Source organism: Delphinus delphis, chromosome 19 (genome assembly GCF_949987515.2).
Source record: "Delphinus delphis chromosome 19, mDelDel1.2, whole genome shotgun sequence".
Classification (NCBI taxonomy): domain Eukaryota; kingdom Metazoa; phylum Chordata; class Mammalia; order Artiodactyla; family Delphinidae; genus Delphinus; species Delphinus delphis.
This window is the reverse complement of record NC_082701.1, coordinates 17,512,256-17,528,715: the sequence shown is the minus strand read 5'-3', so window position 1 is coordinate 17,528,715 and position 16,460 is coordinate 17,512,256. Positions and strand designations below refer to the sequence as shown.

Genomic DNA, 16,460 nt, shown 5'->3' with positions numbered 1-16,460 from the left:
GCCCTGGGTGCATGGATGTGCTGTGCCCTGAAATAGTGGGAGGGGCTGGCTTCAGTTTTGTTTTAGGCAGTGCGGTGCCTGGCAGCCACCCGTGCAGGTGGACATTTGCACTTGGAACTCGGAAGTGAGCGGTTCAGGCTGGTGACAGAGATCTGAGTGATGCACGTGCAGGCTTGATGACAGTCCCCAGAGTGGAACGGGTGAGCGCCATCAGGGAGGCGGAGAGGAGAGAGCAGTGGGCCGGGGCATCACCATTTACAGGCTGGGCAAAGACCCATGTTGCTGTGAGCAAAGGACAGCTTGTCTAGGAGGATGACAGGCAGTTCACGAGTCCACTCACATGAAGGCTGGGCGCGTCCACAGGACTTAGCAAACAGGTGGACACCGGAAGCCTCTTCTAGGGCAGCGTCAGGGCAGATGCCTGGCTGTCGGAGGACATGGGGTATCTGCTGGGAGGGGGACAGAGGCTGCCCCCTGGGGCAGCCCTTATCAACTGTGTCACTTATTTTTGTCCATCCCCCAACCAGATGGTACTTCAAGAGGGCAGACACTCTTTCTATATATACGAGTATACATATACTCTTTCTATGTATCTTTGTGTCTCCAGACAAAATCCAGTTCACCCCAAACGTGTTCACTGTGCACCTGCAGTGCTCGCCATGCACTGTGCTCGCCATGCACTGTGCTCGCAGCTGAGGGTTATGGCTGAGCTCAGCCTTCTGGTGGGGCTCATGTAGGTGCTCAGGCCGTGGGCATGAAGCTCTGGGCAGGCTCTGCCGCCAACCTGCCGTGCGACCTCAGGTGAGTTACAGCTCGTCTCTCCAGGAGTTTACTCTCTGGCAGTAGCTGATTTCTGAAGCTCCTCCTGGGAATAGTATGTGATGATTCTGGGACTTCCGTGCCTGCAGCTGCCCACGTTACTTGCTGCCCACCAAGCTCTTGGCAGGGTCAAAAGCTTGGGGTGGGGTGGGGAGCTGACACTTCCCAAGACCTTCCTGCCCAAGGATCCTCCTGCCACAGGTCCCCATTCATCGTGGTCCACAAGGCCCTGTGCATTCTGCCCCGTCAGCCTCTCCAGCATCACCTCCCCCCCAGGCCTGCTGGCTTTGTGGGCTCCAGTCACGATGGTCTTCGCTCAGATTTTGTTCTCCCCACAAGACTTCTTGCCTCAGAGCCTTTGCACATGCTGTTCCCTCTGACTAGACACCTTTCCCTTAATTCCTCACCTTGTTGACTCCTCCTCATTCTTTAGTGCTTGGCTCAAATGTGGCTTCAGCAGAGACATCTTGGCCCCCTGGGGGACAGTCACACCCCAGTGACACACCTTCAGAGCACCCTGTGCTTTTCTCAGCTCCTGTACCAACATGGTTAACCAAGTAGTTGGATGTTTAATATCCGTCCAGTTCCGCCCTTAGACCTGTGAGAGGGGTCTCTGCCCTGCCATGGGTCCCACTTTAGCTCTGGACCTTCTCTGTCTGTGCTTCTCCCCCCAGGATGAGGAATCTTTGGCGCCCCCTTGGAGCCCAGGCCCATCCCTTTAGACCATGCTCCTGACACGTGGGACCCCAGGCCCATTCCCTCAGTGGGTGGACCATGTGGGGTGACCAAGGGGCAGCAGATTGCACTGCTGTGTCCACCTCCCCTTGGGCCAGGATGCTCTGAGGGTGGGAAGATATGGTGTGCGTGGCTGAGAGCAGAGCCAGCTCTTCTCATGCCAGCCATCTGGGCATGGAATTCGGAAGAGTCAAAGAAGTTTATGTTAGAACCTGGCCTTTGGGGATTCCCTGGCGGTCCAGTGGTTAGGACTCCTTGCTTTCACTGCCTAGGGCGCAGGTTTGATTCCTGGTTGGGGCACTAAGCTCCCACGAGCCGCATGGCAAGGCAAAACGAAAAAACAAAAAAAAACCCTGGCCCCCCAGGTCATCATGAAAGATATTTGTCAAAGTAGGAGAATAGAACACATTTTATTGAACACTTGTCAGCTTGATTTATAGCTTTACGATATGCTGACGTATGGTATGAGGCCTCCACTTCTACTCTTGCCCCAGCCCCTCTGGCATTAGGGGTGGGCTTCGGTCAGCCCTGCCCGCCGAACCATACGCTCCACCAGGGAGGCCGTGTGCGGTACCCCGGCCCCAGAGCACAGTGCCTGGCACAGAAGAGCAGATAATAAATATCGGCTGTGAGAAACAAGTGAGATGATATGGTGCAAATGTCAATAAATATTAGCTATTATTGTTTGAACACATGAACGGGCCGGTGGGCCAGGGTGCTGAGACCCATGTACTGAGGTCGTTTGTGTACAAGAAGGGAAGGGGGGCTGATGACCGCAGCGTCCACGCTTCCTTTTCTGAGGATGTGCCCTCCTTCCCCCTACCCATCGGGTCTCCCTCCCAGCTCTTCATGGCAAGGTGGGCACCAGGGAGGCCTACCTGACAGGGTAGGAGCTCCTGCCAGTGCTACTTCCCCTCCCCGCAGAGAAGAACAGCTGCGGCAGATTCCCTCTTTGCCTCAGGGACCTCCCCAGGCCCCGACAGAACCCACTCAGCTTCGTTTCCCTGCTTTACCAGAAGGCCATGCTGGGGTTGAGGGGTAGCTGAAAGGACTGATTTCACCCTCACAGGAGGCTGTGCTCTGGTGTGAGAGGAGTCCGATCACACCCCAGACCCTGAACCAGGCACGTTGCCTTTGTACGCCTCAGTCTCGTCATCTGCAAGACGGCATTACTAGTAGAAATGGTGCAAGTCAAGTGGCAGGTGCAGGGCACACATTTAGTGACCAGGAAGAACCCCTGCACAGAGCACAAGTGGATCAGGGAGGGCAGAGGCTCAGAACCCCAACAGGAAAGTCAATGAAGAGGGTCTACAGCCAGCCAGTGATTGGGCCTGGCAGGAGCTTCAGCCCAGAGGCCCGGGGAAAGGTAGCTTCAGCTGCCCGCCGGAGGCCCGGCTCAGTCCTGTTTCCGCAGCAGGGAGGTTGTCGACTGCTGCTTCATGATGGGCACAGTGCCACGCACGGGCCGGGGACCCACAGGGCCTCCCTGAAGGCCTCCACCAGGTGCAGGCCTGACGAAGCCAGGAAGCCCTTCGGCCAAATTCCTCCTCGCGACAGCGGCCGTCCCGGAAAACTCTCCCCCCACCCCTCGTTCTCGCACACGCACAGTAGGTGGCGCTGTGATAAAGAATAGAGCCCAATTAACCCCCAAACAGGCCAAATCAGAGGAAAAAAAAAAAAAAAATCACATTTTGCGAACTGCCCACCAGGAGTCACCATACCCTCAGAACCGAGAGGTGCAGAACTCGCACGGGCCTGCGGACTGGCGGGAGGCGGAGGGTCTCAGAGATAGAGTCCAGACGCGTGGCTTCCAGCCGCCCCGCTTCTATGCAGGACCACTGTCGCCGCCCCCACTCCCAGGTCCGCAGCGCCATCAGCGGGGGTAGGGGTGCGGGCCCGCGGTCAGTGCGGCGGGAAGACGTCTGCGCACTGCTGCAGGATGAGCTCCACCACCTGGTTCTGGAACACCATGGTCATGGGCATGCTGGTTTCCTCTGTCTCGGGCCGCAGCAGCGTGGGCCCGAACACTATGGCCACGCTCTGCACGGACATGCGGTTCTGTTCTCCGTGCTCGATCACCCTGCGGTGGGGGTGGGGTGGAATCAGGGCCCAGAGCTGGGGGGAGGCGTGCGGGGGAGGGTCCTATCAGGCCCGCCTCCCCATTCCCCTGCGGCTCCCCGGCTCACCTGCACAGGTGCTGGAAGAGCAGCCGCATTGTGTCGTGGTTGGGGGCGGGCAGCGAGCGCACCAGGCTCTGAATACAGCGGCTGCGCTGGGCCTGGTCCTGCAGCTCTGGGCAGGGGAAGGGTCAGAGGCAGAGAGAAGAGAGGGAGGGAAACAGAGGGGGCTGACTTCCAGTATTTTGCGGGGGCGGTCCCAGCCAGACGGGTGCCTGAGGCAGCCCAGCCCCACCCCTACCCCATCCGCCCCACCTCCCTCAGGCGCTCACTGATGGCTGCGATGAACTGGGGGAAGTGCGAGAAGGGGAAGAGGGGCTCGGGCAGCTCTCGAAAGAAGAGCTTCAGGGCGCCGGTGATTACGTGGACGTCCTCCCAGCGTCCGTCGTCCAGGTCCAGACGTTCATCTGCGGAAAGGGGGGAAGGGAGGAAGAGGAGGTCAGCATCCCTTTGCACCCTCGGGCCTGGGGCAGGGACAGGGGACGGGCCTCACCGTGGTCCACCTTATAGCGCAGCTTCTGGATGGTGGCCAGGTTTCCACTGATGCGGTATAGACCGTCGATGTCCAGCCCTGTAGCGGAGGGAGGCGCTGACCGCGGGTTCGGTGGGATGGCGCTAAAGCCCTTGCTATGATTCCTGCTCAGGAACTCCCGTTTTTTCCCCCTCGACCCTGTGCTCCCCGGGGGTTCCGTCTGGGGTCCTGGAAGGAGGCCTTCAGGCTCCCGGAATGCCAGGCCCAGCCGGCCGGCGCACGTACGTACCCCGGGCCTCGACGGCGCGGATGCACTGCTGCACGAAGCGCGGCACCTGGCTCTTCTCGCGCTCACACAGCACGGCCAGCGCGCAGCCGAACACCTGGTCTGGGGGAAAGGCTCGTCAGCGTCGCCTCGCCCCTGCGCCACCGGCGCCCAGCTCTCCGGGTCCCTCCTGTACCTCTGATGTAGCCCTTCTCCCGCAGCGACTGCAGCGTGGGCCGCTTCAGCAGGAACTTGCGGAGCTTGTTCCGGACCTTGCTCAGGTCGCTCTCCAGACCTCCGTGCCCCGGGGTGGGCACGGCTGCCCAACGGGAATGGGAATGCCAGGGCTGGGTCAGTCAGTGGAGCCGGGGTTGGCCCGGCAGCCCTAGCCCGGTCGTCACCACCCCACCCAAAGGATGCCCACCACCACCTCCACCAGCCTCACCCCCAAGCACACCTGCACCAGGCCGTGCCTCATCGTCCCGCCAGCTTCCTAGGCGCTCACTCGACCCAAAGTCCACGGTGCTGCTCTCACTTTCCTCCTCGGGGGGTAGGTCTGCGGACTAGAATCACACAGCCTCAGAGAGGCAGAGCCTTGGGCCAGCTGCATGTCCTTCTGGGATGGGGTGAGGGACCCGAAGTGCCCTCCCAGCAGGCCTGGACTGGAGACCCCCGGCAGGGAGTTTGCTGTTTCCTTATCCAGGCCAACCCCCTTCGCCTCCACCAGAGAACCCCAAACGCTCCCCTCCCTTGACTGCATGGAGCCCTCCAGGTGTTGGAGACAGTCATCCTGTCCTCCCCCACCTTTTCTTATCCTGACTACCCCTACCGACCTCCCAGTTCCTGGTCCACTTTCCCCATAATTTTCCTTAGCTCCTCTGTACACACTCCAGTAGGTCAGTGTTCCTCAGTACGAGGCTCCCAGTTCGAGCTGGCAGTTTGAGCTGGGGCCGGAGCGCTGCCAACAACCTCACCGGCATCACCTCCCTGGATCTGGATCCCTACCTCTATTAATACAGCCAGGCAGGGCATCCAGTGTTGCCTGGTCCCTTAATAGGGACTTAAGGATCAAAAAGCCTCAGGTCGTTTCCAGGTGAAGAGCTGTCAGAGCGGGCCTACCCCATCTCTACGTATGCAATTGATATATTGAACTTCCAAAACAATGCTAGACTCATCAATTCAATCCTTTTAAGTTCTGTCTTCTGGTTTCGGCCTGTCTTTCCAGCCTCAGGCTGTTTAGCAGAGTATTTACTTTTCTCTTGCCTCAGTGTGGAATGGGACACTCCTCTAGGATATGCCCACCTGGAGAGTCCTCCTGTGTGGCCAACCCCAGAGGCTGGATTCACTTCCTTAAGAAAGGCTAATTTCTTCAGCAGCCCATCTGCATCTGCAGAGAGGGCTACTTACCCACCGGTGCCATGGAGCTCCCAGTGCCCGAGTGGAGGGCCCCACCCACAGTGGGCACAGCTGCCCTGCATAATGGCTGCCCATCCCCTCCCCACCAGCCTTGGCGGCCCCCAGCTCTGCCTACCAGCTCCTGGATGCCCTGGGCGATGGCCTTGTGCCAGGTGCTGATGATGGCTTCCGAGTCATGCTGGATCAGGTACTCTGAGCCATCTCGGCTCCGCAGCTGGTGGGACACAAATCACTCAGTCATCTCTGGTTCGCTGGGTCTGTCCCAGGGGGGATACAGAGGTAGAGGTGACCTGCTCCTGTCCCCAGGAACTCAGAGCCTAACAGAGCAAGGGCCTCACCCCAAGCCAAGGTATTTCACCTCATTAAAGCGGTAGGTAACAGCACCTCCGTGTTACAGATGGGCAAACTGAGGCACAGTGAGTGTAAGCAACTTCCTCGTGGACACACAGCAAGGATCTGAGTGCAGAAGATCTGCACATCTGTCAACGGTCTGGTGTGCTTTTCCCTGCCCCATCCTGTCTCTCCATGAGCCACAGAACACGGCAGGCCTACCCAGAGCACAGGCCAGCAAAAAAGTCAATGAAAGAAACTCCCGGTGGGAGAGCCCAAAGCCACTCTTTTATACTATTGAGGAGCAAGCAGATATTAACAGCCTGGGCTATTTTTCAGCTGACTGCTGTTTCCCTAACAAAGTCTACAAAGAACAAGGTGAGGCAACTTGGATGGATCTCTCCTCAACCTCTGGCTCTGAGACCCAAACATTCAAGGTCGATGGGAATGGTTGGTGGCCACAGCTTTGGGTCACACGAGAGTCAGAGTCAGCAAAAACTGTCTCAGACAACAGGGTACAAACTTCCAGAATCAGAGAGGGCTGTGTTTTGGCTGTCTACCTATCTAACTCAGACTTGAATGCTACTTAAAATGCTTTCCAAGACAAAACCAAACAAACCTGCAAGTTCTACCCCATCCCCCTCCCTGCAAAGACTAGAGAACCTTCAGTGGGCGCACCTCGTGTGTGCCCACAGATAGCACAACCTCGTGCTAACCTGAACTGACAGGAGCCCTGTCTGTTATCCCAGAGAATGGCCTAACAATGCCTCTGAAACAACAGCCATTACTGTTGGCAGCTGTCTCAAAACATATTCAGTTCCTATTTGAGTTTCATACGGAGGCACATCTGTCTAGTTACATTATCAATATACTGCTCAAGACATTCATTCTGTTTAGTGCACAGGCAAGCCGAGCTCAAACCAGCCATTCTCAGGGGACTGTTACTGAAGTTTTCTGTGACTCTGGGGTGACTAGAAAGACCGGCCATCCTCAATGATATAGAATTTGGGGCGGTCTCTTGAGAAACATCCAAAGTCACCTACAGGTCACCCCTGAGTGGAGGAAGGATGGCTGCCAGCCAGTGGGAAGCAGGGGCCTCCAGGATTTCCATTCAAGACTGTCAGCCTTCCCGTCGCCTGGAGGAGCTCTCAAAAGCACCATCTGCCTTCCAGTCCTTGCCAGAAAAGACAACTCAGAAGCGTCTCCTCTGAAGCTTTCATCCAAAGCCCGGTCAGAGAGGTGACATTCAGAGAGCCCTGTTTGAAGGATGTCCCTCCAGATCAGGAAGGAGCATACCTAGCAAATATGATGTCCCTCCTCAATCTGACGTCCACGGCAGACATTGCTAGTCGGTTACAGCGCTAAGCCTGGGGAAGGCTCCAGACCTACTGATCAGAGCGGCTTATGAGACAAAACAGGTTTCCAGCTCTGCTCTGTGGATACTCTGGTTCTAGAACTGAATGAAGCTGGTGAATCATCATTAAACGACACACTCAAGCTCCTTGCAGAATTGCTTTTTCTGAGCTGAGATGGAGGGTCATGCGTTTGGGGCTTTCATCAGATGTTAGCTGAAGCAGCCCAAGCGTCCCTTTACTAAACTAGAACGGAGCTGCACACTAGAAACTGATTTCCCTCAAAATCCAGGAAGGTTTCCCCCCGCCCCAATAATAAGAGCCGTGTAACTGATTGCCGTTCTCTTTTCACTCTGGCAACCAGGAAGCCTGGAGGTGATTTTTTTCAGCAACGACAACTTTAGCACCTGTACATCATTCCAATCCCTCTCCGCGCTGCCCTCTTCCTCTAACTTGTTTCGTGCGTCCTGGCTTTCAGTGGCTTTTTCCAGCTCACCATATGCCTTGTTACTGTGAGCTGCCTCAAAACATTCGGGGACTGAGGTGAGGGTAAGAGTAGTTTAAAAACAAGACAACACATGGACAGTGAAGGGAAACACAACAGTGAAGATGGTGAAGACAACACATGGACAGTGGCCTGGGGGGGTCTTGCCTGGGCCCCACCTGGCCTCTCTCTTCCTGCTGCAGAGCCTGAGAAACGTGTCCACTACCCTGGTTTATTCACTGCCAGTTGGAAGCTGGGCTCTGACCAGCTAGAGCAGGTGTCCCAGCCTACCAGAGTAAGTAGCTGGGGACCCAGAGCCTCCTGTCTGTCTCAGGCCAAAGCAGCTAGGATGAGGACTGCGCTTCTAGGCGTGACAGTTTCATTCCCCAAGGACCCCCTGCTTAGGACCAAGGACTCCAGTGAACTCCACTCCTGGAGAGGGAGCTGCAGAATCTGTGATGCCGGAAACACTGTGGATGGATCCCCAAGGTGGAGGCAGTTTTGGTTTTGAGCCCCGAGAATTCCAGCCCTAACTCCCCAGGTCCACCTGCTTGGGGCTTGCTTAGTGAGGGTCTCAAGCCATCAGTAAGCCCCTTCTCCTTCTCCCCCACCCCACCACTCACCTCCAGCACATTCTTCTTGCTGGATTTGTCTTTGGGGGCCCAGGCGAGAGAGGCCCCCTTCAGCTCCACCGTGTACTCGGGGGTGGAGAGCTTGGAAGGCTGCCTCTGCGGGAGAGGGAAGAAGGGTTGGAGAGAGCATGGTTACAGCACACCCTCAGCTCAGCTTGGGCCCGTCACAGCGTCCTGGCTCCAATATACCAGGCTCCCTTGGCTTCAGGGACAAAATGGGGTCACAGATCTGGGGGCAGGGGGCCCAAGGGTTCCTGGACCCCAGAGATCCTGGTACTTCTTAACCATGGAGCCTGCAGGCTGGCTGGTTGTTTGCTACCTGCCCACCTAGGAGAGGAAAGGAGAAAGGAGTGCAGCCCCATCTCTGCGAGCGGGTGTGTCCAGTCCCCAGTCTCCCTGCCCACCAGGCTGGAGCTGTCCATCCTCAAGGACTGGTCCCCAGGCCCAAGGTGGCTGGAAGTGCTTGTCCTGGGGTGATCTGCTCTCATCACCCCCTGCCAAGGCCCAGCTCCCTTGACACTCATATTCCACGGTCTCAGACCTAGCCTTTGGCAAGGCTGATGAGATGAAGACCCACAGGAGTCAGGAGCAGACGGGGTGGTCCCTGCTGGGCGCCTGGGCCTTACCAGGCCACCTGCAGTCGAGGTCTTCGAGTCCTTGAAGAATGTCAGGATGCCGCCCTCCAGCACTGTCCACGAGGCACTCCAGTTCTTCTTCCTAGGCGGGGCGGTGGTGGCAGGGCTTGGGTTCAGTCCTGGTCTGAGGCCCCCCTCCCACCCCCAGGAGCAGGGCGCAGAGTTTAAGAACACAGCTTGGGGCACCCAACCGTAAGGGGTGGACTCCCAGCGCTAACACCTGGTAGCCAAGGGACCTGGGGCAAGTCACTTCCTCAGTGCCTCAGGGTCCTCACAGGACCTCATAAAGTCGCTCTGAGGGTTAACAAGAGCCTGGCATACGGGAAGTGCTCAGTGAACGGCATCGTTAAGGCCCACCGTGGAGTCTGGGGGCAGACGGGTTCTCACCGGAGCCGCTTTCCTTTGTCCACCGTCTTGGTTCGATGGAGCACGCCTGCCTTGTCCAGGGTCTTGATCTTAGAGAAAGAAGGGGAAGGAGGAGGCAGTTAAGGGGGGAGCCACGGGGCTGGGGCGGGGGGCGAGAGGCTTGCCTCCCTCTCAGCCAGCCACTCCCCACAGGCTGGGCCTGAGTCTCCCCTGAACCCTCTTTGCCGGCACCTGGCCGCTGCTTGGTGGGGTGCCTGCTCCCACAGCAGGAGCAGCAGCAGGAGAGACTTCCTTCCAGCTCCGAGCCTCGCCCAGCTCTGAGCCTGGGATGACCCAGAACCCAGGTTCATTCAGCCCAGGCTAGTGCTCGGGGCTATGGTGGAGACGTGCCTCCAGACCCAATCCCAGCCTCCAGAACCTCCAGAAACACCCCAGTTTTTCTGCGGGGGTCCTGCCTGGTCCTACATGCCCCCTCCCTCACCTTCTCCTCAGGTGGGCTGGCCTGGGCCGGGGTCTCACTGTCCTGCCTGGATTTGCGGATGCTTCGAGGGGCAGGGACAGGGACCTGGGGAGAAAGACACTGTCGTATATAACCGCCCCCCTCCTCTCCCCGGCACTCTCCCTTCCCCACTTGGTTACCTGGGGCAGCTCCCACTGAACGGAGGCGTCATCTGGATTGTAGAAGTAAGGCTTCCCGTGTTGGTCCTCCAACCTCATCCACTGTGGGGAGAGGGATGGTCAGGGACCTAGCTCTCCTCATGATGGGGGAGCAAAAGGTTCCCTCCAACCAGAGGCCAACATAGCCCCGAAGAGTTTACACGGGCAGGTGTGGGTGATTCGGTCTTGGGCTGACTTGGAGCCCGCGCGGGAACTTCAGTTTAGAGTGTTAAGGGGAGCGACCCCGCGGCTGTCTGGGACCATCTGCCCACTGCCCCTACCTGTTCTTGGGTGTAGTTGTTAGTGTACAGCGTCTGCCCATCCTGGCTCACGTGGCAAGACCAGCCTGGAGGTGTGACCAAGGGAGAGGCGGGGCCGGGCTCACCGAAGGAGCCCACGGGGGAATAGTCTTCCTCTGGGTAACTGGTCAGCAACTCGGGGTAGTCCGTCTCAGGGGTGGGGGGCTGCAGGGAGCAGAAGAGTCAGAGGCTCTCAGAGCCAGCAGTGACCCCAGGGGCCCGGCCCTTTCGGTCCAGGCCACGCCCCCTCACCCTAGTTCCCCCGAGCTGTGGGAGACAGAGGCGGGGTCAAAGTCTCTCAGAGATAGCCCCGCCCACCCATGACCACGACTCCTCTCTCTCTGAGGCCCTCAGAGTCAGCCCCGCCCACCCTGGCCAGGCCCCGCCCTTTCAGACGAGGCCCCGCCCCTCACCCTCTGGTCCCTGGGGCTGCCGGGGCTCAGGCCAGGCTGCATCTCCTGCTCGTCCTCCGGCTGGTCCTCGGACTCGTCCTCCCAGGCCGTCTCGCCCGTCAGCGGGTTGTAGAAGAACACCCTGCGGCTCTCCTCATCCCAGTACTGGCCCCACTCGGTCTCGAGGCTCTCGTGGCTGCCCACCGAAGCCGGAGACGTGGCCGGGCTGGCGGCGCCCTCGGCAGCCTCGAAGGGCGACTCCCAGGTGGTCACGCCCGTGTCCGGGTTGTAGTAGTAGGGGCGCCCGGTGCCCGCGTCCGTGTGCGTCTCCCACACCGAGCCGGTGCAGTGGGCTGCGGTGGCGCCAGGCGACGTGGCCCGAGGCTGCCTCTCTACGTTCGCGTACACGGGCTCTGGGAGGTCATCCACCTGCGGCGGGAGGAAGGAGACGTGACCTTCAGGGCAGCCCCGCGGTCACATCGTCCCCACTCGGGCACTCGCCACTTGGGCGACTTTCAGCAAGTCACAGCACCTCTCTGCCTCGGTTCCCCCAGCTGCAAAATGTCTGCCCTCCCCACCCCGGAAATTGTAGTGAAGAGAGAATGAGGAAATGTTCTTGAAAGTGCCTTGTAAAGTATGAAGTGCCCCAGATGCATGGGACAATTAGATTAATTATTTATCAACAGTAGTAAAATATCGATAACGAAGTTCTCCAGCTGCACACTCACAGGTGTGAATCAAAGGTTGTGCGCAGGAACAGAGAAATGGCCTGGGCCCAGTTCCTTCTTGCCTCAGGCCCCAGGACACTGGGGGGCGGGGCCCTGCTCCATTCTACAGCCCCCACAAAGAACCCCCAGCCCTCCTTCCTCCTCTGCCAAGAAAGCTCTGAACTGGAACCAGTACTGCCTCCGGTTCCAGATTTGGAGCCGTTACTTCCCCAATACAGGGTTTGCAGGCCTCAGAATCAATCGCAGACAAGAGAAAGAGAAAGAACCAGATGGGAAGGAGGAAGGAGGGCAAAGAAAAGGTGAGCCCCATGTCCCCCTCCAAAGTAAAGTGAGGTGGGCTGGAGGGTCCAGTCACACAGAATATAAGCCTGGTCATGCTTAACACCCTCACGGCTCCCTGCTGGGCAAACTCTAAGCCCTTACCAGGGCCCCAGAGGCCTTCCGTCACCTGCCTGTCTTCCCCCCTATTTCCTGCCACTCCTGGCCCTTGCCTTGAACTTCAAGCTCCAGTAGCACCGGCTTGCTGGAGGCCCCCAGCCTCTCTGCTGTGTCTGCTACAGGCCTCCGCTCCCTCACAACCTGCCCCTCCTGGCTGACTCCTATTCCTTCTCTAGGACTCAGCTCAGGTGTCAGGTTCCAGATCTCTCCCGAGATTTCTCCTGTGTGCCCACCACCCCCAGCCTAGCACCCACCAGAAAGATAACTAATGACACTATCAAACCCCAGGCAGCAGAAGAGCACGAGGAGATTAATACTGTTTTCTAAGAATGCATAATGGTACAAGGGAAAAGCAGATTTCAAAAATGTAAACTCAGTACAATTCCAATTTTGTGTTTTTAGAAACTCTCCAAAATGCTAACGGAGGTCATCTCTGGGTAGGGTAATTATAGGACTTGGATTTGGTCTTGTTTAGTATTTTTCTTTTCTGCAGCATCAAAATTTTGTGCAATAAATCTTTTTTAAAAAATCATAGAGGGACTTCCCTGGTGGTGCAGTGGTTAAGAATCCGCCTGCCAATGCCGGGGACACGGGTTCGAGCCCTGGTCCGGGAAGATCCCACATGCCGTGGAGCAACTAAGCCCATGCGCCACAACTACTGAGCCTGTGCTCTAGAGCCTGCGAGCCCCAACTACTGAGCCCACGTGACACAACTACTGAAGCCCGCGTGCTCTGGGGCCTGCATGCCGCAACTGCTGAAGCTTGTGTGCCTAGAGCCCGTGCTCCGCAGCAAGAGAAGCCACCGCAATGAGAAGCCCGCGCACCACAACGAAGAGCGGCCCCCGCTCGCCGCAGCTAGAGAAAGCCCGCGCGCAGCAACGAAGACCCAACGCAGCCAAAAATAAATAAATTAATTTTAAAAAAATCATAGAGGTTCCTCTGTTGCTGTAACACCTTCACTAAGCTATAAACCAGGGGTCCCCAATCCCCTGGCCACGGACCGGTAGTGGTCCCCAGCCTGTTAGGAACTGGGCCGCACAGCCCAAGGTGAGCGGCGGGCGAGCAAGCGAAGCTTCATCTGCTGCGCCCCACCACTCCCCATAGCTGGCATTACAGCCTGAACCATCCCCCACCTCCCCCCCCTCCTGCCCCGGTCTTCCATGAAACTGGTGCCTGGTGCCAAAAAGTTTGGGGACTGCTGCTATAAACTGCTCGAGAGGGGAAGCACCTCCCGCTCAAGGCAGCCTCTCACTGGGCCTTGGGCAGGCGCCTACAAAAACATTCACTTGGCCAGCAAAGATCTGCCTGCTCTGTGCCAGGCACTGTTCTAGGCACTGGGAATGCAGCCGTGGACAAATGGACACAAATCTGCCCTGACGGAGCTGACACTCTAGCGCATATGTGTGTAAATGGTGGTGGGGTGAGGAGGGCACCAAGCAGGGTGATAGGGAAATGCACCGCACCTCAGTGATGACTGCTGCTAACAAGAAAACGAAAATAGAAGGGGGTGTTGCCATTTGAGACAGTGTGATGGGCCCCAGGCATGGAGGGGGCAGGAAGACCTGCGTACACCAGTCCACTCCTCTCCCTCGCTCCACAAGCTCCTGTGTGGCCGAAATGGGACCTTCCGCACCACTTCTCTCTCTGTCCACAACAGCCCTCCTGTGGCATCCTGTATTCCAACCACACTGGCCTGCTGACCCTCCCCCAAACACAAAAGGCATCTTCTTACCCCCATGCCTTTGCTCCAGATGTTCCTGTAGCCTGGAAACCCACCACCCTCCCTCCGCATTCCCTGCTGGTCCAAATCCTGCTCCTCTGCTGGTGCTCAGCCCACAAGCCTCACCTGGGGGAGGCTTTCTCCCTCGGATGAGAAGTCTAACCCGCTGGAACTCTGCTTGTCGCTCTGTTGGGGCCTGATGGCATTTTGCCTTGGTGGTCCGTTCATTGTCCACCCATCTGCCTAACTTCTCTGCCCCCAAAAGGCAAGAGTTTCTTGAGATCAAGACCCAGGATGATGTAACTGACCATAGTTGACCCCCAGGAGATGGTCCAGTGCCCTGAGCCACACAGCCGATCCATCAGAAACACTTACTGAGACCTCCCTGGTGGTCCAGTGGTTAAGACTCCGCGCTCCCAATGCAGGGGGCCCAGATTCGATCCCTGGTCAGGGAACTAGATCCCACATGCCACAACTAAGAGCCCGCGTGACGCAACTAAGGATTCCGAATGCCGCTACTAAAAGGTCCCACGTGCCACAGCAAAGATGTCACGTGCCGCAAGTAAGACCCGGCACAGCCAAGTAAATAGATAAATATTTTTTAAAAAATGCTTTATAACAAACAAACAAACAAAAACAATTACTGCATGAGTACGCAAGTCAATTCCATGCCAAACTTCAGTAACAAACAAAAACCAAACACACCTGATATTGCAGGAGAGACTGGGGTTAGCTTTGAGCAAGAACTTCCTGAAAATGAGAGTTCAGGCACAGGAACCAGGGAAATCCTTGGGAGAACAGGATATGGGCAGCGGGTGGAGGAAAGTGGATGACCGGACACACCTCCTACCCACCCCAGCTGGACCCCAGCGGCCTTGCTCATCCCAGGGACAGGGGCTGGAAGGGTGCCAAGGAAGGAGACAGGCTCTTGGGAGTGGGGAATTCCATGTGGCCAGGCTGCTGGCCCTGGCTCTGAGTCCACGGGGAGCCCCAGGCTGGTCCGGCTGATCGGGGCCTTGTACAAGGAACACGCCCAGCCGGTATAGAGGAGATTTGGGAGGTAGAAGTTGAGGCCCCCCCACGTGACTGTCACCAGGAAGAGAAGACACAGAATTACACTGGGGAGCTCCAGACTGCAAATCAGAGGCCAAACGGGGGCAGGGCAATGCCCCTCGGAGGGAAGCACAGTCTCAGGATTGGAGCTGCCCCAGAGACACAGGCAGCTGTGGAAGGTTGTGAGGGGCCTTCGTCTGAGGTGGGCAAGCAGAGTCGAACCCCTGCTAGGGACGCTGCAGCGCTGTGGAAAGAGCTGGACTGAAGTAGCTCTGAGGCCCTTTCAGACTCTAGAACTCTCTGTAGAGCCCCCGCAGTGCTGAGATAGAGGTACTTCCCTCTCCTGGCAGAGCCTCAGACAGGTTCAGACTGGCTCCTGGAAGCCAGATGGTGAAGCCAGGCCCTCCAGGCCCTCAGGCCTTCAAGGAGGAGCTCTCCCCGGTTAGAGCAGGGCTGCCGCCCCTCCCCCAACTCCTGGAGGCCAAGACTAGATGCAGACACAGCCCGTCAACAGGGGTCTGACTAGGGCACCAGGGGCTCTTGGGCCCCAGATCCCAGTCATGTTAGAGACACAGGGGACACTGAGTGGGAAAGAGAAAGTGGTCTCCCACCTCAGTCCGGAGAACAGAGCCAAGAGGGGCCCGGCTGCCCCCGTGCCCCTCTCAAATCCAGTCCCCTCCCCTTGCCCACAGGCAGGTGACAGGCCTTGCCTCTCCCCTCCCCGCCCCCCAGCCCCGAAGCAGGTCACCACCTCTCAGCATCCCTATGCCACCCCTCTCAGACAGGCGGGGCCTCAGAGAAGGAAAGAGGAAAGAAGGGAGGAGTCCCACCTCGGTGAGGCTCCCTCAGCTCCTAGTGGGGCCAGAGGATGGAGGCCCACTGGCAGCCCCTGACCCCATAGACCCCTCTGCCATCCCCATCAGAGGCTGAGCTCTCCCCGCAATGCCAGGGTCCCCTACCTGTCCCCGCAGGCCCCGACTCTGCCTCCTGGTCAGTTTGGCAATGATGTCCACCATCCTGTGCCCCTGAGCTGGTGGGATGGAGCCCTGGGAAGGCTTTGGGGGTGGAGCTAAGGGGCACAAGCCCAGGGCTGGTACAGGGCAACAGGGAAACAAGAAGTTGTCTTGCGATGGCAGGAGGCTGAGCCTCCAGCCCATTTCCTGTCAGGGCTGCGGAAATGCTGCCTGAGAAGGAAGCCTCCTGAGACAGGGTGGGGTGGAGTCGGGTAGGGGTACCTCGGGGCAGGGGTATTTTATGTCCAGGGAAACCACTGACCACCCCGCTCAGTGCTCTGATTACCAGGGAGTTCTGAAACCCAGGCCCAGACGCAGACGCGGAGCAGGCTACACAGAGGACGGCACTGGGCCCGTGTAGGGGGGAGGGGTGGGCTGCACATATGGGGGCCGGCAGAGGGGGCAGCTGGGTGCTGGGGCCTGGGCTGGTGTAGACAGGACAACGAGTGGCCGTCAACTCCTCCAAGGCCCAGGGAG

General features: G+C 58.0%; 1 protein-coding gene across 4 annotated transcripts in view; it reads right to left on the bottom strand.

Moving 5' to 3' along the window:
• Positions 1-3,269: 3,269 nt before the first annotated feature.
• The window catches only part of ARHGAP27 (Rho GTPase activating protein 27), a 30,710-nt gene continuing 17,519 nt past the window's right edge, over positions 3,270-16,460 (bottom strand). For 2 of the 4 annotated variants that reach the window (XM_059998778.2, XM_059998779.2), the window contains exons 4-18: positions 11,053-11,460; positions 10,622-10,804; positions 10,323-10,403; positions 10,165-10,248; positions 9,705-9,772; positions 9,309-9,399; positions 8,674-8,778; positions 6,000-6,098; positions 4,926-5,031; positions 4,665-4,787; positions 4,493-4,591; positions 4,225-4,302; positions 4,004-4,138; positions 3,741-3,846; positions 3,270-3,634 (exon numbers count right to left, since the gene is read on the bottom strand). In XM_059998778.2, coding sequence (XP_059854761.1) covers positions 3,457-3,634; positions 3,741-3,846; positions 4,004-4,138; positions 4,225-4,302; positions 4,493-4,591; positions 4,665-4,787; positions 4,926-5,031; positions 6,000-6,098; positions 8,674-8,778; positions 9,309-9,399; positions 9,705-9,772; positions 10,165-10,248; positions 10,323-10,403; positions 10,622-10,804; positions 11,053-11,460 — 1,944 coding nt within the window. In that variant the 3' untranslated portion in view covers positions 3,270-3,456. Of the gene's footprint in view, positions 3,635-3,740; positions 3,847-4,003; positions 4,139-4,224; positions 4,303-4,492; positions 4,592-4,664; positions 4,788-4,925; positions 5,032-5,999; positions 6,099-8,673; positions 8,779-9,308; positions 9,400-9,704; positions 9,773-10,164; positions 10,249-10,322; positions 10,404-10,621; positions 10,805-11,052; positions 11,461-15,929; positions 16,003-16,460 lie in introns of those variants that run through there. The other 2 variants (XM_059998781.2, XM_059998780.2) reach the window with 2 other exon arrangements.